The sequence below is a fragment of the Puntigrus tetrazona genome, chromosome 15 (genome assembly GCF_018831695.1).
Source record: "Puntigrus tetrazona isolate hp1 chromosome 15, ASM1883169v1, whole genome shotgun sequence".
NCBI classification, from domain to species: Eukaryota; Metazoa; Chordata; class Actinopteri; order Cypriniformes; family Cyprinidae; genus Puntigrus; species Puntigrus tetrazona.
In genome coordinates this window covers 19,954,611-19,976,048 of record NC_056713.1, presented here as the reverse complement: position 1 = coordinate 19,976,048, position 21,438 = coordinate 19,954,611, and the positions used below count along the sequence as shown (strand labels likewise).

At 42.3% G+C, this 21,438-nt stretch overlaps 1 protein-coding gene across 1 annotated transcript in view; it reads right to left on the bottom strand.

Annotated features, from left to right (window-relative positions):
• The window catches only part of kirrel3l (kirre like nephrin family adhesion molecule 3, like), a 41,176-nt gene extending 21,115 nt beyond the window's left edge, over nt 1-20,061 (bottom strand). Inside the window, exon 1 of the mRNA XM_043258789.1 lies at nt 19,415-20,061. Coding sequence (XP_043114724.1) covers nt 19,415-19,454 — 40 coding nt within the window. The 5' untranslated portion in view covers nt 19,455-20,061. The remainder of the gene's footprint in view (nt 1-19,414) is intronic.
• Nucleotides 20,062-21,438: the final 1,377 nt, after the last annotated feature.

Below are 21,438 nucleotides of genomic sequence, written 5' to 3'. Positions count from 1 at the left end.
TGTTGTGCTAATTGCTTTTCTGGGTGATCAGACTTAAAGAGCCCCTATTATGGGTAAGAAAAAGTTAATAATTTGGTTTTGGGAGTCCCATACAAGGAGTTGACATGCATGGAAGGTAAAAAAAAAAACATAAATTTTCTTATAATATGTTTCTTATAAAAAATTTTTTTTTACCTTTTTGTTTTACCAACTCCCAAATGATTTGTTTAACTATTCCGTTTTTCCAAACGCCTTCAGTGATTGGTTGATTTCATGTAAAGCAGTGTTTGTGACCTTTGTAATGCTCCAAAAGCAGCACCTAGTGGCAAAGAATGAATTAGCATTTTCACTCAGACCTTTGTTTCGTTCTTGGCATCAACATGAAACAGCTTGGGACTCTTTCTTTTGAGAGACAATAATATACACTTTCAGATTTAGAATGTTACAGGATGTTTTAATTCACTTACAGCTGTGTTACATACTGCAGGAAAGTTTATTTTCAAAAATCCATAATAGGGGCACTTCAGATGTTTTACTTGGCAAATGACAAAACTGGCAAGGAGGGACCTAAACCATCTAGAGACCTGGGTCTAAATAAGTAATAACCTAGAAACCATCCAAAGCAACCTGCCAACCACCCAGAATACCCCTAACCACCAGGATTTGAGGAAAAAAAGTTATAATCTCGGCCTGACAACAATGACCACACCGTCATATTGCATCAACCCTACCAGGTCAGATAAGAAGGGCGATAAATAGAGACAAATGCGCGAGTGTGTGTGTGTGTGTGTGGTGCTTAGGTCCTCTACTTGCAGCAGAGTCTGTCATGCACTCCTCTCTGCTGTGCCGCGTCTCTGGTGAGTGTCAGAACTTTTCCAAGTGTCATTATTCCAGCGTTCCCATTCTCACTCTCCCACTTCAGAGTCTAAGAACTCCTCTACTCGCAGACGGAAAGCTCTCCGCTAGGAACACAAAGAGGCTGGTTAGAAAAAAAACTAGAGAGGGAAGGAAGAGGGGGAGGATGAGATTGTCTCTACACATCAGCCAACTGTCTTGACAAGATGTTGATTGAGCCAGTCTTGTCATTTCATTCCTGCAGGTCTCCTGGTATTTTCTGGAGACGGTTATTTCTGCTGCTCTCCCTTCTCTCACTCTGCTTTATCTACTTTCCGTGCCGCCTTTCTCTAATTCTCTCTCTCTCTTACAGCATGCACCAATCGCACTTTATCTCTCTCTCGCTTGCTCTCTGTTGCTTAGCGTACAGTATGATCTAAGATCTAGTATGCTTTTAAATCATTAGCGTTGTGCGCTCTTTGCATAAATGTGTGGGTAGCTGTATGCACCAACGCCCCCACAAAGATGGAAACATCTACAATCAGTCCGCTTCTGATGGGCCTCATTCACTGTGAGGGAAAATAAATAAAGACAATAAAGACAAATTAATAAATAAATAAACAAAGCTTTTATATGCACTCTCGTTTCATTCCTTTGGCTGTGAAGTCGGGGTAAACAACACTGAGAAAAAGCAACACTGTAAATATGGCAAGATGATTAAAAATCCATAAAGTCAATGAAAAGATCACATTTAAACGTGCCCCCTTATTCGCCTTTGTTGATCTCTCTGCCCTGCACTCACTTTCAAAAAGCAAATGAAATGAAAACAAAGAAATCTAGCACTTATACTGAGCTATTGGGATGCTAGACTTAATGCCCTGGGGTGTCAATTAATTTAGTCTGGGGATTTGTGGCCTACACTTCCTAATTGAGCCCAGTGGAGGCCCCTGTGGCTCTCTGTGATAGGAGGAAGTGGGTTTCATAATTAATACGTTTTTTTTCCCTCATACTGTCTTTATTATTATTATTTTTTAATGAGGAAGTGATGTTGTAAATGTATGCATCTCATTAGAGCAAAGAGTGCCATGCACTTTATTGGTCTAGATGCAGAGAAGAAAGGGAAAATAGCTGTAACCTCAGTTGTTAGTGGCATATTGAAGTCTGTGCATGCATGGGAAAATAAAGAGAGATGGGTTCAATGAATACCTTGTTAGAGTTGTTCAATGTGTGTGCTTTTTTTTACCGCTTGGAGGTTAATGTGGAGCTGGCAGTTCTATTGAAGCTTTCTCTAATTTTATGTTTTTTTTTTCTTTCTCCTCGAAAATAGAGACTGGCCATGGCCATGTTGTTTTTGAAAGCCACCGGTTTGTTTTTGATGTACGAGAGATTTAATTTCTGTTCCATTAAAAATTTCCCTTTAGCTTCATTCGTCCTGTTTTGCTTCCTTTCTTGCGATACCTATATGGTGGTGACTTCTATCCACATCACGTAACAGTATACAATTAAACAAACAGCTCCTTCATCTCTCTAGGGAGGGTGGCATCGGCTGAAACAATGAGCTGCCTCTTCACCAGTGAAAGGGCTGACCAATGCTCACGGACGGCCTTCAAAACCACCGTGATTAATCAATGTCTGTGGTTTTCTCAGTCACCACATTCTGCATTTCCTTCCTCTATCAAATTAAGGTGGTAGGGGGTTGGGTAGTTTAATTAAAGACCGAACTTTCTTGTTCATCAGATTAGCCTGGACTCAAAGTGTTCTTTTAACATGACTGATGACTAAAACCCTCCAGAACACAAAATAACGGGTGGCGAAAGAGGATAGAAAAAGGATTGAAAAAATCTTACCTGCCGACCTCAATACATCCTGGCTTGCTTAGCGCAAAAGAGAAAAGGGAGGGAGGAAGGGGAGGGAAAAAAAGTAATTTCCTGAAACTCCATTTCTTTGGTGGTGATTAGCAAAGAAGCGTAATTAGGCTGAAATGTGAAGTCAGGATTTTTTTTTTTTTGTCTTTACGGATTGAACCACTTCCTCTGGAAAAATCTGGCCCTGATTAATGAATGAATGATTAATGAGAGAACTAATAAATCAATTAATTATTAAGCAAGCACTCTGAACAAGAGAAAAGGGAAGATGAGGATGAGGGAGAGATTGTGAACGTAGCCACACACAAATCGTAAAAAAAATCCTATCATTGTGTTATCCAGACAACAAAGTATTAGTTTTAGCCAAAATGTGACTTCTTAATGTTAGTTCTAGCCAAAAATGTGACATCCGCACATTCGTTTTCACTGATTGGTGCCATCGTGTTTCAACAAGACAACAAGTTGTAACCCTGAAGCGCAGAGGTGGCAAATCTTCCTTTCCCACTTCATCCCTCCTTCCAACTTCCTACACCCTCCCCAGTTAACTAGGACACTCTATCAATCTTTGATAATACTTGGCGTGGGCTGTGGCTGCGAGACCAGCGACGGGAGAGTCGAGGCAGCACAGCATGGCGTGATGTATGAAATGTGGGCCGTGCCAGTAACAATGATATACTGTAGCGTTTTCCAGTCAAGTTTGACCTTTTTTCCACCGCTGATATTAATCGCTGCAGCGCCAGAATACATGCCTGATCTATTTCTCCCCCAGGAACCCCGTGCACTTTACAGTGCCGCTCTGGCCTCTCCATGTCTTTGCTAAGCTTTCTTTATCTCTCTCCCTTCTTTCTTTCCCTAAGACTACCCCCCATCGGAGCGCACCTTCACACCAGGATGTGCCACCTGACTGTTATTTTATGATTGGGTAGGTTTGTTGTGGCCTTTTAAAAAATATGACGTGCCCCGTAAACCTTCAACTCCCCAGTGCACAAGACCCAGCTTAAACATAAGAGAACTTGCTTTGTGATAGCCAGAGATATAGATCTCTATGCTTTGGCTGTGGCATTATTAGCTGAGCATCTGAGCAAGAGGAATGGACACTGAGCTTTTGAAGAGAGTCTCCTGGGGGCTTTGGAACCGGGCAACCTACAGAAGAAGTCGAGAAAAAAAGAGAAGGCGCCTCAAGGCTGTTTGGCAGGATTGTTCCTAGTTAATGTGATGGAAAATGCCAAGTCCCTCTCATGCTCTCTCTTTCTCCCTCTTTCCCTGTCCTCCTCCTTTTCACTATCTTCTTGTTGACTGGTGCTATGCTGCCAGTGTGGAATTGCAGATTTCCCCGGTCTCAATTGAGTGAAAAGGGCTTTGTCCCATCCGTTTGGGGTGGATCATTGACTAGAGTTTGGGACATATGGTCCCTGTGTGCTGGTCCCTGCCTAGCGCTGCTGAAGAATGCAGTGGGAGGGACACTTGACCTCCCCACTCTTCTTTTAACACCTAGTGTGCCTAACTCAGCTAGTGGCGTGATTAACTTAAACACTTCATTGTCTTCCTTTCGTTAGGGATTTTTTTTCCCCTACTGTCGTAAGCTCTAAAAGCACATTTGTTGCATCAGCCATGCTGTGTTGAAAAACCACCTTCTACCTAGCCCTGTTCACACCTGTTTTTTAAAATCATTCTTAAGCAATCCAGTCATAAGTGGTCAGCTGAGACACGTTGCTGTCTACACCTGCTAATAACTTGCAGCTAAAATGCGAAGAAAGGAATAAAAAGATGTGGACTGTTCATCAGTCATCAGTTTTTTTTTTTTCAAAGACAACATCAAAATGTTCCTGGATCCTATTTACACCTGTCTTTTAGCAATTTCATGTTTCAAACAAATCTCCAAAAATAGATGTTAATACCAGGAAAACGTTGTTCACTCTTTATCTATCCTAAAACAACTTGCACAATTTCTTATTTTGCATGCAAACTCCTTATTCTTTTATGCTTTAACACACACACACACACACACACTCTGTTTGGCTGGACAGTTAAGCAGACAGCAGTAATAGATGGACGCTGTCTGGTTGTGGCAGTATCTCTGATGCCCAGGCCCATATTGGAATGTCTCAGCGTGTTTTCCTGTGATAAGGCTTTTAATTAAGTGTCTAACAAGGACGTCTGGGGGTGTCCATCGAAGGGACATGGCCACCTGTGTTCAAGCCCATTATCCAGAGAGACAGAGGGAGAGAAAGAGAAGAAAGAGTGTGTGAGAGAACGAAAGATAGGCAAGAGCAGAGAAAGACAGAAAGAGATGAACAAAGCCACACACACACACATACACACACATGCATACAGACTTTCCACTCTGTAGGAATCTAATTCCCTGTACGGTCACGACCAGGACACCAACGGATCCAAATCATGATTTACGCACCAGACGCCATGACCGCTTTAAAGATTACATAAACAAAGCTTTATTAGCAGGTAAGGCTCAGTTCCTGGGCTTCTTCATAGGCTGGTAAACAAGTGCGGTATGTACTCTTAATTCATTTCTCATGTTTAACTGACACATCTATTCTGCTAATCTAAAAAAAAAAAAAAACAATTCAAACCGAACACCTCATATTTAATAGTTTGGGGCTGTACAACTACTCTAGTCACTTTATTTTTCTAGATACAAATTTTAAATTAATAATAGTAATCAATATTTATTAAACTAAATTATTTCTAATTGCAACATCAAATATATTAATATAATTATTAATAAATTATAATATAATATAATATTATTATAATTATAATAATAAATTATTTCGGGGTCCGTCTATCTATATACCTCGGTTCAAATCAAGTTAATGTTAAATGTTAAATCCATATCGATTCATTTCTGAAACTATAAGTTTTACCGGGTACTGGCTCCAGCCTCAGCACCATTTCAGTGGAAAAAGGGTGCATAAGGTGACGCTATTGATCATTACAACATCTAGATAATCTGGAGATTGCTTGCCTGCAGCTCGGCAGTGTTCCAGTGACATCTTTACAGGATATGGGTTTGGATCTTAGGAAGCCCAAATCAATCTCTATAGATTCCGATATTTGGGAGGGGAAAAAGGATTATTTAGCTTTTCCACTCCAGCAGTTCTTGTAAGATGAATAAGGAGAAAGAAAGGGTTTCACTCCAACAGAAACAAAAGTAAAAAGAAAAGGGGAAAACTAATCTGAAGTGTGAATGAATGCATCCTCTACATAACCCATTATAATTCAACAGACATAAAATTGTATATTTGTAAAATATCTTTCTCTCTTCCCTAATGAATAACTTCCTTCTCTGCATTTTTGTTTTTTGTTTTGCCGGGCAATCTGTTCCACCTCCTCTTGTCCACTCTCATCCCTCCATCCGGAGAAACCACTCAATCTTCCTTCTTGAGGGAGGCTTCCTTTAAATCTTAATTAAAACCAACTCCAAAAGCCCATCTCCTCCCAGGGGCAAGCTTGAAATCAGCTTAGAACAATCAAGCTTACGGATTAGGTTCCTGGGGAAATGAGGAAAAGAAAGGGAAAGAGAGAGACGCAACACAAAGAGCAGAAAGATGAGGGAAAAGACGTCCCCCACCCTTTCTCACTCAGGGTGCCGACCAGATTCTGGTCTTAACCTATGAACCCCACTTTCTTGCAAGATTAAGCTGCTAGCAGTGCTGCTAGAGAAGGTAAACAAAGGTTGAGAACAATGGCCACTAGGCGAAAACCTTATTGGATTTTAATTAAGTGTCAAGACAGAGTGTTAAAAAGGACTATGGGACACAGAGGGGCTCCAGTGTTCACAATCCCATAGAAGCATTTCTCATGCTTTACATTTGACATTTTTTCTTTTTTCGTGACCCTTGCTCCGACTATTTCAGACTTAGCCTATTTGCCCACTCGTTCACATTGTGAGAACAACAAACAGTCTTCACTTCCTGCTCCTTAGAGAACTATTCGACACCCGCCTCGTTTCACCCCTATCCCAGGTTATCGCTCTTAGGCACCTCTCTCTCTCTCTCTCTCTCTCTCTCGCTCTCTCTCTCTTTCTCTCTCTCTTAACAAGGTGAAACAAGACTCGGTCCCCTGAGGAGGCAGCGCCAGTGATAAGGTTAAAATGGGCCGAAAAAATGGAGGCGATTATTTGATATTGGACAGATTGAATTATCTAGATTGAGAGTGCAAGAGAGGAGGGGATGCTGGTTTGGCTTCGAGAGCCAAAAGAAAGATAGTGTGAGCGAGAGAGGGTAAGAAAGGAAGAAGGCTGGACAGAATCATTTTTCTCCAGCATTGCCATTTGTGCCAATGAGGACCAGCCTGATATTAATGACCACTCAACTCCTGGCCAATGGAGGAGTTTTTACCTCTTAAGGGGCAGATTGTGAACGGCACAAAGTAGGCCGTTAATTTGACAAAGAGCAAGTCAGCCAATGGTGGACTTGCGAAGACTGAGAGAACTCTATTTGAAAACTCAGAGACGTTCATTGGACCTGTTGGCTCTCTCTTTTTCAGGCCGACAATGTTCTACAGCTACTAATTATACTGCTAACTAAGGAATATAGAAAAATCTTTCTCTCTGTGCCTCTAGAAAAAAAAACAATCCAAATACACACAAACACCATGCGCCTGGCCAGAAACAGGCCATCATCACCTCAGCAGGCACCAAAAGAGAGCTGTTAATTGGTGTGAAAATACACACACTGACTTGTGTTATGGGTATTCGATGAAGCTGGCACTTGCTAACAGGATACACTGAATCACAGGGAGAGACAGAGACAAAAGGGAGAGCTGAAGAGGTTTTTTTTGAGAGGAGAGACCCCACCTTCTACTAATATTTGTGAATTCTTTGCTTGGCTCTAAGGAACCTGGCTAATGAGTTCATCCCACATTAAACTCTAGTGTTTTATAAAAATCAGTGATGGCAACAAACTCTCAGAAAGCTTCCACCGACAAATAAGTACACTTCACACCTTCACACTGACATGCCCACAGCACAAACACCTTTGTGCAATATAAATTGAATATAAAAAGAAAAAAATGCTTTCTTTTTTCCCTACCGAGTTGAATCTGCTTTGCTTTTACACTTAAATGAGCCCATTAATAACATTAGCAAAACAAAAGAGGTTTCGTACCGAGCTAACGCATCACACTGGGACAAAAGACTCAGCTTTAACAGAGCCTTTTAAGGTTTTGGCTGACAATTCAAGACTCTTTCATGGTGAGTTTGGACCATAGATTTCTCAGATGCCTGGTAATTGAGCGAAAGCTTGCAGCGTAAGGACTGTTACAGGGCTAATCGCTAGCATGGATGATCTCTGAACCTCCCTGTGGCTCAGTTGAAAGGGGGCTTGGGTTGGCCTCTTTGCTCACTGTTACTGATCAGCCCGCTTAAGTAGCTTGTGATTGAGGGGGTCCATTAGAAGCCTATCCATCACCTCCTCTCAACAAGCTGAGTGAAAAAGTGAAGACATCAGACACACCCCTGCACCAGTTTCTACACTTAACCAATGTCCACATTAATCAGAACACTGCCAAGACCCGTTAACCTTTTTACAAAATGAATTGTTAAAATTCCAAAATCGAACTGACCCTTCGTCAAACTCTGGCCCTCTTGGTTACTGCTGCTAACTTGCAGAAACATTGTAGAACATCACATAGGAGCAAACTGGAAATCTCTGTGGATTTAATCGAGTAATATGTACTCATAAAGGGATTTAAAAATTGTACTTGATTGACAGATTTTAGGAACAAAAACATAGCAAAACCTTTTTTCTTTAAAAAAGCCCACATTACAAAAAGAAACCTTGACTGAGGCAAATACGTCTTACAAACAGCTTAAAAGCTTAAACCCTCATTTGATCATGATTACAACTGATAACATCAGTGAACAGCACACATTTACTGCCGTATGTGAACTCTCAAGTTACTATTGTACTACAATGACCTGAATCAATATAGAAAATGATGTTAAAAGAAAGACTGTAAGTTAGTACAATTAATTTACCTTAGAGCAAATAGCAGTGTTCTTATTGATAATCTATTTGTACTTCTCCAGATTCGTTTTAAAAACTGGAAACAGACAAAATACCACTTTTATTCTGTGGTTTTATGGTGTTATATACTTTCTGGGTATCTTGTGGATCTATAAGTGACTTAGCAAGAACATTCAACCATCCAAAACATGCCTATTCTCTATGAATTTCCATTAGAAAAAATGCAAAAGCTTTTAAGTATGGCAACTTACGTATAATCGGTCAGTATGTTTTCCAGGCTGAACTTGGTGAAGTGTCAAGTATACTACATTAGATCTTCTATATTAATGTGCCAAACTGATACAGCCGTAACCATATTAATCGAAAGAGGGAAAAAAATTCTGATTAATATAGCTAATAAATTAAACTACTTGTTGAACAGTAAGGTTTTCATTATAATAAAAGTACACTTTTTTTGCTTTATTTAGCCATGCTAGTAGCTCAAAAGGGAAATATTCCCTTAAAAAAGCTCCCATAAATTCCTGAAATCCCTTCATATCTAAACAAGCTTTCTCAAAGCTGCAGCTCCACCAAAACTCAGCAAAACATTGACTTTGGAGGCGAGATGTCAGTATCGTATGACAACCTTTCATATTTGTGCTGTTTTCTAGAGGGCTTCATAAATCATCACTAAACCTCCTCGCAGTGGGATGCAGCTCACAGAGAAAGCTGAACCCGTATCTTCAGGCACGTGAGTATCTCGCTCCGCCTGTTGTTGTAAGTGAGAGGAACCCAGAGAAGTGCGGTTCCAAGCAGGAACACGTCTCTTGTTCTTTCACCTGCTCTGAGGTGGCCCTGTTTGGGAATGCTTGAAACTAAGCAGCCTGCTGTGCACAAAGTCAGCCTGGAGCCCAGAGCTGGAAGACCCGCTGTGTCCTCCAATACCAATGCATCTTTTTCTCAGCACACTGGTGAGGCTGTTTTTGTCACACCTCGGTAACATACACAATCCATTCGAGAAGAAAGCAAAAACAAGTGGCTTGAGGTAAAGTACCAAGCAGTTTGCATTAGCATCAAACCTTTTATTCCTGTTTTCTCATTCTATCCTTTGCACATGAGCCAGCCCACACTTTCTTGCCTGCTTGATGGCTTTTCTTATTTATGTATTTGTCCTATTATGCTTTTTCATTTATGCAAGTAGCACAAAACAAGGATATGTTCTTCTCTGAAAAAAGGATGACAACACCGGGTACAAATAATGCTCTGGATCACACTGCATAATGGATACCTCGCTAGCAAAGCTGCTTAGCATGATATATTTTAGATCATGTTGGTCTATCAGTACTACTAGCCAAATTTTGCTGGTGAGCAGTATGCCTATATATACCACCATCACAAAAACTCATGCTAGCCTAAGCAGATCTTTTCAACCGAGTAGATTGAAGTATTGTGGGACTGTGGAGCCTATTCCATTCTAATCTGCATAATAGGCATATTTATTCATGCAAGTGCATAAAAAGTGCCACTTTGTGAGGCGGCTTGGTAAAGTTCTAAAAAGCTCAGCTAATGTAAGCATCTGATCACTTTTTTAGGCTTCATCTGTCCATACAGACTCATTATTCACTCCAAGAGACATTATGTTTAGCAAGCAACTTCTCTTTCCCTTTGTCTCTCTTTGTTTCTTGGGCTCTTTGTCTTCGATCTCGCTCCCTCCCTCTCCTATTTATCTCTGTCCTTATCTGTGACTGACAAGCACCCCACACCAGTGTTTACAGCAAGCCAGAACCAGGGAGAGAATTTCAAAAGTAAACAGCCAATATCCTGCGCAACAACGCTGAGGAAGCTCTTTTCGATGTGTACCTGTCCCTGTGTGTGTGTGTGTGTGTGAGAGAGAACTTCCTCTTCAACTCCGCAGAGAACTGCAGGTTTGGACGCCTCATCCAGACAATAGTCACAGACCATTAGAGGTTTCTCTGTCTTTCTCTGTGCAGGGTTCGGTGCTGTAATCCGTTACAGCCCTCCCACAGCAGTAGAGCGGCTAGAATGCATCAATCAGGAAGGTCCAGGGGCACTGCCTGACATTACCTCATCGTCTGAAAGAGGCTGTGTATCAAATTCAACCCATCAACACTACTACCCCCCCTCCTGTGCTTTCCCTTTCATCCACCCATCTCTGGCCAACCTGTGCATTCAAAGCTTGTCTTCTTTGTTACGGCTTCATCATTGCCCCCAGGTGTCTCCAACTGCCCTATCCAGTCTCCTGTGTCAGACAGTCACTTTTCATCTGGTATGTCTTTGTTACTGTGTTTCCAACTTTTAAACTGGGAGAACAGATGAAGGGGTTCCTTCACACCAGTACAAGGATATCCATTACCTTCAGAGCTAAGATGCTGGAAGTTAATCTGTTTGACCCCCCTCTTTTCCTCTCTTCCACTTTGTCAAGCCGCTTGGACTCCTGAGCCTTCCGCACCTTGCCTAAATGGTTCTCTCGCTTTCTTTGCTGCCATCCTTTCTACCTTCTAAATCATTTGATCGCCCTTCTATTTTCCAAAGGCACCGGCTTGCTTCAGATAACTTTGGATCGCTCGATAAAATTACCATGTTTGGACACATGAGTGACGGCAGAAAGTTTGTTTGACGCTCCTAGACTGACAAGCCTCACTTGATAGCAAATTGGCCAGCTTCTCCCTCGACCTCCTACTGTGGCGTTCAAAGCCATGCCGTAATATCCCAGCAATCAAGAACAAGAAAGACGGTGGGGAGAGTAACATGCCTTCCTCGATTTCTTGCCCAGCTGTCTGAAAGCTAAACAGAGATGCCTTTCAACCCTGGTGTGGTGGGGGAGGTTGAGTGAGGTCTTCTCTCCGGTGTGGAGTATTATGGTTAACGGTCGAGCTCACAATCACAATATTTGCGCGGACATTCCACTGGGGTTTCCAGAGAGGAAGAACGAAACTATTTGGTTAAGGGATGTGAGTGTGTGCGACAGAGAATGAGAGAGACAGACAGATGGGGAGAAAGAGAGAGAATGAGCTCACAAATAGCTGATAATGAGGGTCTTCCTGTCTGCATGACAGTCTTTATGCCAAAGGCTCAAGTAGGGCTGTGCTGAGCTGAGATCTGTTGCTTAATATGATGCTATCTCATAATGGAAGCAGGTATAAGATCCTGTGCTGATACAGAATCTAGACAGCGTTAGAGGAACGGAAATTTGTGTTCTGCTAGCGCATGGATGACAAAGACTATATGACTATAATTACCACATCAGTATGAAATACTCCATAAAATAATTTTCGTAGATAGAACAGAACAGATAAACTAACCAACAGCTTTACTGCATGCATCTAAAAGCTGCAGAACCTTCTTTACAGAATTCATGAGCTCAAAACATTTTACAAATAAAAACAGGCCTGCACAATTTGACATTGTGTCAAAACCTAAAATGACTTTGACTGCAGTGTACTGGATCGGGTGAAACGCTTTAAACTGAATATCAGGGGCAAAGTCTGATCCTAAAGCATCGCACACAATATTACAATCAGACTGTGGCTTTCTTGAGAGCTTTTCTGTCTCTCTCAGGCACACAATGTCTTCTGTGATGGAGTAATCGTTAATTAAGCAGTCAGGCTTTGACTAATCACCCTACAAAGGGCATGCAGCTTTAACCACGAGACACTCATCTCAGCTGCCCCTTTGGCACACCCTTCAACTGTGTGTGTGTGCGAGAGAAACAATCAATTACTTCTAGCTGTCGGTCATTCTGAACATCTATGAATGTATGCATTAATCCATAAGAACAAACCTTACAACAGACAATAATGGAGCATAATCGCGAATCTCGCTCGATGATTTGCAGTACAGCATTTTCCCCCAAACACGAACACACAAAAAAATCTAATATTCAATAAATAAACAGACAGATAAAATTAATGAACAGTTTTCATAGCAGAATTGGATTTTTTTCAACCGCAGAAAACATCCTCTCCTATCAGGGCCATCTTTAAGACCGGGCTTAGGGATATCGGCCCGAGAGGATAATATGAGGCCAGATATTGCAGCAACATGGTAGATAAATTTCAATTTACTGTTGCTTTCTGTGTCACAGCAGGAGATATGAAATTTTGTCTTGGAGGACTGGAGGTGATAGTAAAATAGGAGCCGGTGTGCGCTCTACCAAATCCCAGCTCATTCTACGCACGCCTGTGTCAAAACACTTCCTTGCTCCTGTTCGCACCAAATTGTGATACATTTTCCCCAGTAACGAGTGACACTTTTCGCATTTTGGGAGAAAAAAATGCAAGCAAAGTGCTTCTAAAAATAGGAAATGAGTGTTTGAAATTGTGTCTCCTTCCTTAGGCATTGTTTTAATGATTTTCTCCAAATTAACTCAGGCTGCTGAGCCTTACCCCTTTGTGATCAGAGAGTAACGTCAGCAGTAAACACCCTCTTTTTTCTACTGTATGCAAATATCAGTGATTATCTGACCGTACAGCCTACTGTATCTCATCATCAGGATAAACACACTCTCGTGAAAAAAAACTCCATTGTTGACAGGAATCCCAAGGGATGTGGATGCAGCCGATAAAATTCCGCTCTAAGAGTCACTCCCGGCCTTGGAAAACAAACTGTCCGTTTTAATGTAACTGAAGACCTCCGATGACATCATTGCCCTCTTTTTCATTTTCTCCTCCAGAGGAAGAAGTCAGCACAATTCCTCTTTGTCCACTCGCTCGTCTTTCCGCCCAAGGAAAATGAGGTGAGGATGTGGGTGGACGGAGACGAGGCGAGAGGAAGAGAGGGGCTGAAAAAACAATGGAGATGGAGGAGATGGCCTTGTCCCAGAGTGAGGAACAACTGGCCACCTCTCCTCTGGGCTCTGCCATTAGGCATGCGAGCTGGAGACACTGACAGCTGATAACAAAAGCCCCCCTGAACGCAATGCCAAGTTCTTTATCTGTGTGCTCCTGCATGGGCAAGCTGATTACAGCCTTTCCCTCCAAAACCTTCTCATTTGCTTTCTCTATTCCACTAATTCTCCTCAATATTTGCCTGAGTGCGCGCGTCTGCTCGGGGGGTGGAAAGCTGCGGAAAACGTGGGTGAGACCCCAGGGTCGCTGTCTTATGTCTGTGAAAGATAATTAGACAATGCGGCTGTGTGTAGCATGTCTCAGAGAGAAAACAGAGCGAGCCATTGTTTCAAGACCCCCCTAACCTAACAGCTGTATGTGTCATCAGGAGCACGGTTTGAACGCTATGACTGGCAAATGAGGCCGCGGGAAATATGGAAAACAAGGATTTGTGGCCTTCTCTCCACAGGAGGTATTGGAAAGGTTAACTTGCTGATTTTTGTTTACCTGCAATGAGTGTTTTTCCTTTTTTTTACTATACAGAGAAGCTATAGCATAATCCTGATCCCCTTAGTCCTATTCACAAACTTGAATGTCATTCTCGACATCAATCCCAGCAACACATATAAAATTCGTACTCTAGAATGTTGTCTGGGGAGAAAATCTCGCGATTTGCTCTCTGCTGTAAACAAAACTGACCTTTATGTTGAATTTGTCTCCGAGCGCCAACCTCTCCCTGTAAAAGAGCCCAGAGCACTCAACCGCTCGCAGCCAGTCCATCTCGCTCCGGTCTGCAGAGTGCAAGCGAATCAAAGCAGGCCAAAACTCATCCATATCTATGCCATACGAGCATCTCCTAAATAATGCAGCAGTCTTCCTGCACCAGACAGATTCTGCTGCATCGGCGCTATTGTGAATCGTGTGTGTCACACACTGACTCTCTCGAACTCAAACGCTCGCACACTCATCACTGAACTTGCTCGCTTCCAACTTTTCTACTCCTTTTCAATAAGAAAAAACAGCTGAAATATGGTAGCCCATTTCTGCCTCACAGTTAAAAGAAAATGGGATTTCCCCTCGCGATGGGATTTCGTATTTGCAACTATATATCTATCAGTTGTCACTTTCTTCTTATAATTGCAACTTTGTATGTCACAGAGCGACTATTTATTATCTTAAACGTTATCTTGCATTAAATCAGAAACTGGCTTCCACAGAAAAGAGCAAGCAAGTAGAGTAAGGGGAAAAGAGAAATAATGACACTAATTCACTGTATTATTATGCCAACATTTTATGATCATGACAGTGGACACATAACCTCATATTACACACCTTTACATTAAGCCTCTTAGCAACACACACACACACACACACATATACACAAAAACAGCCTTTTCCAATGCCAATACAGTCTCCTAAGACATTCAGCTCATGCATAATACAGAAGGCTCCTAAAACAAACCCAGAGAGCCACATGGCCAGAAATACCACCATGCAACCCCACTCAATCTCAGCACCCAGCAGTCCTCACCACTAATGGGAGGCCCCGTGTGCGGGTCAAACTATCTGTCCCTCTAATGGAGCCAGCTAAGACATCAAGTCTGCAAAGCTGTTTGTTGGAGTGTTTACATGTGTGTGGCTGAGTCTGAAACCGAAGCCAACAGCCTTGCTGCCCAGTCAGTCAATTACTTAACAGACAGCAGTTGAAGGCACCAACTAAAGGAACTGGTTTCAGACAGGCTTCCCAGCCACCATTATGGTGCCTAATGGTCTAGAGCAAATTTGAGTCAGCCTTAGGCATAACTAAGAAAGTACTTAATGATAGTAATTATTATTTGTATTGAGACAGAATCATATGTTAAAACAATTGGATATTTATAAATCGACTGTGACGACACAAAATGCGTATGTGCTCATTTTTAGGCAGGTTGTTACACAAATATTATATTTAATGCCTTGATGCATGATCAATATATTCAATCGTCCACCTTGCTGATACTGATGCTCAACACTGTGAAGCTGTAAAGAAATTAAGTATGTGAGTGAAAGTGCGTTAGGAAACAAAATGATAAAAAACATTCAAATAAAAATGCACAAAGGGATAGTCGGTTATGTATTTCTTTTGCTCTTTACAAGGCAAAAGGACTAGAGAGGAAGGAAGCAGTAGGCGAAAGTCTTATGATCTTAACACGCTTCCTTTGAACGCTGTCTTATGGGACATGCCAACCCCATGCCAAAGGTTTCAAAAAAAAGCACAGTGCTAGAGATTACTTGGAATACTGATGGCACAGAGCAACAGAATTCCACTGGGACACTGAGGGACATTCCGAGAAAGCAAATTATGGCTGGGAGAAAGAAGCGGCGGAGCTTTGGTAAGGGCATGCACATGAATATCTGGCACTAGGGGCTGGTCTCTTCAAGACTCTGTCATGTTCTCTGCTTCAAACCCTGCTCTTTGCTACAAGTTCTGAGCCTTCGTCTTGTCAGACACTCTGAAATTGTGTGTGTGTGTGTGTGCGCAAGAGAGAGAGGGAGGGAGTGAGAGAAAGACAGACAGAGAAGACAAACAAGAGGGAGCCCAAGAGATAAAGGAGATGTGTGTTTGCACCTACGTTCGGGTGTGTATATGTCTGGGCGAGCGTGTAAGGAAGCATATGTGTTTATGTGAACCAGGACAATCTCTCTCTCTCTCTCTCTCTCTCTCTCTCTCTCTGTGCTATCTATCTATAAACCATTATTCAGAGAGGGAGCTGGTGAGTCAGATGTGAGCTGGTGGTGGTTTTTCAGAGTGTGGCGTGCTGCTTGTATAGATGTCAGGTGAGATGAGTGGTTCAGGCCGTCCGGGAGCCTCTCTGCTCCTCCCAAAGCAGCTGCCACCAGTCTGTCAAAGAATTGCTCTGCTACATCCTATTCTTCCCTCTGCCCCCTCCTTCTGTCTAACTTACACACCCACTTAATAATGGGAAAAACATCTAGAGTGCAACCGGGGTCATATTTTACTCCTAAATGAGTTGCAAAGTCCAAATCAAAAGCTTAATAGTCAACAAATATATTCCCCTGAAATGCATTCGAAAGTCCATATAAAAGTCAACAAATAGCTGTTATAAAGGAAAATTGATAGCATATCCTCAGATAAACCTCTGTTGTTGTGCTGAACTGAAGCGTACTCTACTTTTATGCTATGATTATTACAAATTTAGGACCTATTTGCGAACCAGGCAGGCATTTTATTAACATTTCCGCCTATATTTTCCTTCTAAGTTTGTGATGGTGCTAGGCATTTAGATTCAACATTTAAATTTAATTACCGCCTCCATCCGTGTCAATACAGCGGCCTCATTTATCAAAGAGACAGACAGAAAGCGCAGCTTAACCGCCAATAAACATTTGTTTTTAATTCGTTTACTGGAGCGCCGACCGAAAGCGCTTTGCCTCGCTTGAGGTTACGCCGTTAATTGGGAGAAGAAACACTTTTGGATCTGAGGGGGCCGGGGGATTTTGAAGCCTTTATCTAGAGCTGAATCAAAGCCGGCGTTAATAATACACCCAATGAATAAAATATTTGTTAAAAGGCGTGGAAACAACAGACGCACTGTAAAAATAGGCCAGGCTCGAGGATGCTGTACTACTCCGCAAATGAATCAGCCTCTCTCAAAGCATACAGAATATGCAAAATGTAGCGCCGCCTTTGGTGTGAAATAAACAGCGCAAATTTGAACACCGGGCCCCGACAACTACTTAGGAGTGTACTAAGAGCACTGTGCTTTTGAATGCAACACTGTAGAAAACAATCCTCATAGACTGTGCAAAGAGAGACATGCCTTCTTTATGTTTGAAAATAATTCAAATTGCGTGTTGTTGTGCAATAACAAGCTTTCACCCATTTCGCAATGTCGAGTGATGACAATAAATAGTTAACATATTTTCTAGAAAATACAAGTTCGGAAGGGAATGCCAATCATATTGCCCTGCCAAATAATGGGATAATTCCAGAATTAAACAAAATCACTTCAACAACTCATTATCTATCTATATATATATATATATATATATATATATATATATATATATATATATATATATATATATATATATATATATTAAAAAAAACATTTTAATGACTTGTGACTTTTGTCATCTTAACCTAAATACCTACAACTTACAGAAGCTAGCCTAAGTCTAAACATGACACAATAACAGATCTTGCTTCATTTTTAGTAGGACAATAACAGTTTAGCCAGGTTGAATCAGTATTCGCTATTACTGTGTTTGATTCACTGCAAAGAACCGGCTCATAAGAGTCAATTGTTCTGAAATTGAACAAGAACAGTCACTCTGCCTTTTTTTGTCACTCAAATACGAGTCGTCCGTTCGGGAATCACGCTTGGCTTTGGCGTTTAGTGTTTGTGGGTCACTTAAACGGACCTTCTCGTGAGACCCGTCCTGTAAAGAATCGGACAACACTGATCTCAATTTAAGTTTACGAGTCACTAAAAAGAACCTGTTCGCGAGAGTCATTCGCTCGGGAGTCAGACCGCGCTCATCGCACTGTGGGTCTGTAGTACGGCGAGCGTGAAAACGCGTGTTCGAGAACCCTTAATGGGATCCTCCAAATCTATCAAATCATTCGCTCTTTTTAAAGAGTGGAAACAGTGCCTCGCTCCCAACCCTTCTTCGCAGCGCCGCTAGTCTCTGTCAGAAACAAAGAGGCAGCGCACTGAGTGCAGCAAGCGATAGCCAGCTCATTCATACTCGCATTATCAGGACAGCGAGAAATGCCCGCGGCCACTACTACATAAAGTACAAAATAATGAATAAATCAACACTGCGACGAGCATAATCTTTCAGATCGCGCGCGTTCCCGGCTCCCCTTAGACTGTATCGAGAAATGTCGCACCTCTGCCCGGCACCATTTATATTTATTTAATGCTGTTAAATTATTCCGTTTGAGAGAGGAGATTGTGCCTTCCTGATGGCGTTGGCTGTGAAATTATTAAGAGGTGTTTCTTCTGTTTTGGAGACTGTGATCAGCACATCTCTTAGACTATGCAGTAGACCTCTGAGGCTTTTAACACACTTTTCAAACCCCCAGAAGGGTGTTAGCTGATAGCCATTATCGTGGTCACACCATACTTCCATCAACTTTTCGTCTTGTTTGGATGATCTCACTAAATGGGGCACTGGACCCCAATTCTGTCATGTACAGTAGGCTACAGCCTCCAGTCCGGTGAGGTTATAATGTATGATCAGTCAGAAACTCAGCCACTTGTTCCATGTACTGATGCTCTCGCGATTGCATCAAACAACAACAACAACAACAACAACAACAACAACAAAAAGTTCCCAAAGCACATCTATTCAATCCTTAACACACACCATATAGGGATAGCTACGCGATCAAGTTTTCCGCGTGCCAGAATAATTCCTCATATTCACACAAAATGAGTTTATAAACATAAATGCACCAAATACCAAAAGACTACGGCACTCGTGTTTCGGAGTCATTCATTGCATTGCAGAAGTATGCAAATGCGCACATTTCAGTGTTCTGTAGCTACCGTACCATCACTGTACCTCGATCGGCGCCGCCGCGGTACTTTTCTGTAGCGTGCAGTATATCATCAGCAGCTGCATTATGCTGGAGTACACGCCTGTATTGGACAAGTTTAATTTCCAAATTAGCCTTGTTTGCATTTGGCGCAGTGCCACTCGCCCGATATATCGACACGGTCTCGCTAGGACCTCATATTTCACAAAACGCAATTACGACACACCTAAAAACCCACCGCGTTAACTTCGAAACGGAGCGTGCTCAACGATCGGGAACCTTACCGCGATTGGGTTGACGCAGCGCTAAGTAGTACGCAAACATCCGATCCCGTCCTCAGAATAGTTACTGAACTAAAAGCAAACGCCTTACCTGTTCCTAAAAGGCACAATGCGATGTAAAACGTCAACATCTTTCCGGAGTCTTCGACACTTGTCCTGCAGTCCAGATTGAAAGTGTGCGCTCGGAAGCTCCGGCTGGACTGGATGTGGAAGCTGGTCCTCGCCCACCTCTTGAATTGGGTAAAAAAAAAATTAAACACAGCAGATTACGTTAACCTCAGCTCTGAGAGCTGGAAGTCTTTACTGCCATCCGAATACAGTCTAAGCATCAATGCCGGTTGTCTCTTTAAAGTTTAGAACTTTCTCTCGTTGTTCGGTTAATATTTCCCAACCAGAATCGTGTTCGGATGAAGCGGCTTCAACGCGCGGGTCTCGAATCAATCCAAGTGTTTGGAGTAAATCCTCCGTGTAGGGGTGATAACAACAAAAAAAAATCTCCGTTTCTCCTGATCAGCGGGGCTCCGCTCGCCGGCGCGACTGAGCGCGTTTCAGCACCACAAGCTCTATAGCGCGCGTAAACGCCTCCTCTTGCGCGCAGGTCCCTCGTACTGCTCTGTTCGCTCCTCGCTCTCTTGTAATGCGACGGCAAGACGAGGATGCGATCCGCGCTGGCTGTCGTACTACTGACTGGATGCTGGCTCGATGCGTAAAACGGGCGCTTTTTTTCCCACTGGGGGAAAATCGAGTTTAAGAATGAAGTAATTCTCAGTCCACGGGGACTGCCGTTGGCCTACGCCCCCCGGGTCCTGCGATTGGTTAAGGGTTTAAACTATAGGGGGGTGATAGCGGTTGGGGGCGTTTGGTACTTAAACAACAGGGGGTGCTTGGTTATGCGCGCCTTTGAATGAATAAACTGCTGGGGAAAGTAAACAGGTGTGTCCCGGAGCAAATCTAGAAACAGATGATCTTGATCGGGTCTTTGACTCGATATACATGCGATGGATGCGATTACATTGATATCAATTAACGTTATTTATTAATGTATGGTCGGATAAAGCCTGCACGCCACTTATAAATCCACAGGCACAGCGTGGACGGCTTTCGAGATTAATTAAGAGTTAATTAAACATATTTGTTTATTAATTACGTGCAGATATAATGCAATTGTAAGATAGATGTAACTGGTCCGATTTTTAGCACCTAGTTCCCAGTGGGCGTGGTGTTGCAAAATATATTAAATAAATAAATGCAAAAATAAACTTTAAAATAATAGGCATTATTTAGAGCTACTCACAAGAGCAGTTTCGCAGTATGTGACGTAGATACGAGTACGTAAAAGAGTCGACATTTTGCGACAGAGGTGTTTGTCACAGTTTATTAGTTCACACGTTTTCAATCGATAGCGAATATCCATTAATTTAATGTGTTTATTAAAAATTTTAATACACCAAGTTCATGTTATTATATGCAAATATTCACACTCTGACTCTGAATAGCGAATGTGTGATTCGGACGCAGCGAATCGTTCAGACTCCCGTGAACCGATTCATTCTCAATTCATTCCCGCTTCAGATGTCTGAGGCGGCGTCGCGTTTGTTGCCGTACATGTTGCGATTTCCTATATCAGTACAGCCGATGAGTTCATTGTAATAGCAGTGAAATCAACTGTATGTACGTTGGTTAAAAGGTAGGCCTGTTTTTATTGACTTTCACGCTGCGTCGGAAAGTGATTACCGGCGCACCGACGGCGGGCAAACTTGTTGACGCGAAGTTTTAAAAGCGCCTCTTGAGATTCCACCTCGTAATTTCTCGCGAAAAAAAAAAAAAAAAAGCACGCTGGGACCTTCTCAGAAATCGAGTCAAAGAGAGGAGAGCGGATGGTTTTGGTCTCCACCCCGTTAAGATTTATTATAGGTGAGGGGATCAAATGCGAGACTGCCGCTCACAAACACACGCTGATGAGAGAAGCAGCTTGCTGGAGGCGCAGATGATGGGATTCCTGGGAGTTGAAAGAAACGAGGTTGAGTAAAGGGGCAACGGATGATCTCTAAACAACAGGGGCTCACACCTGCTGAGAGAGCAAAGTAAACACCAATAACTACTGCATGAAGTTTA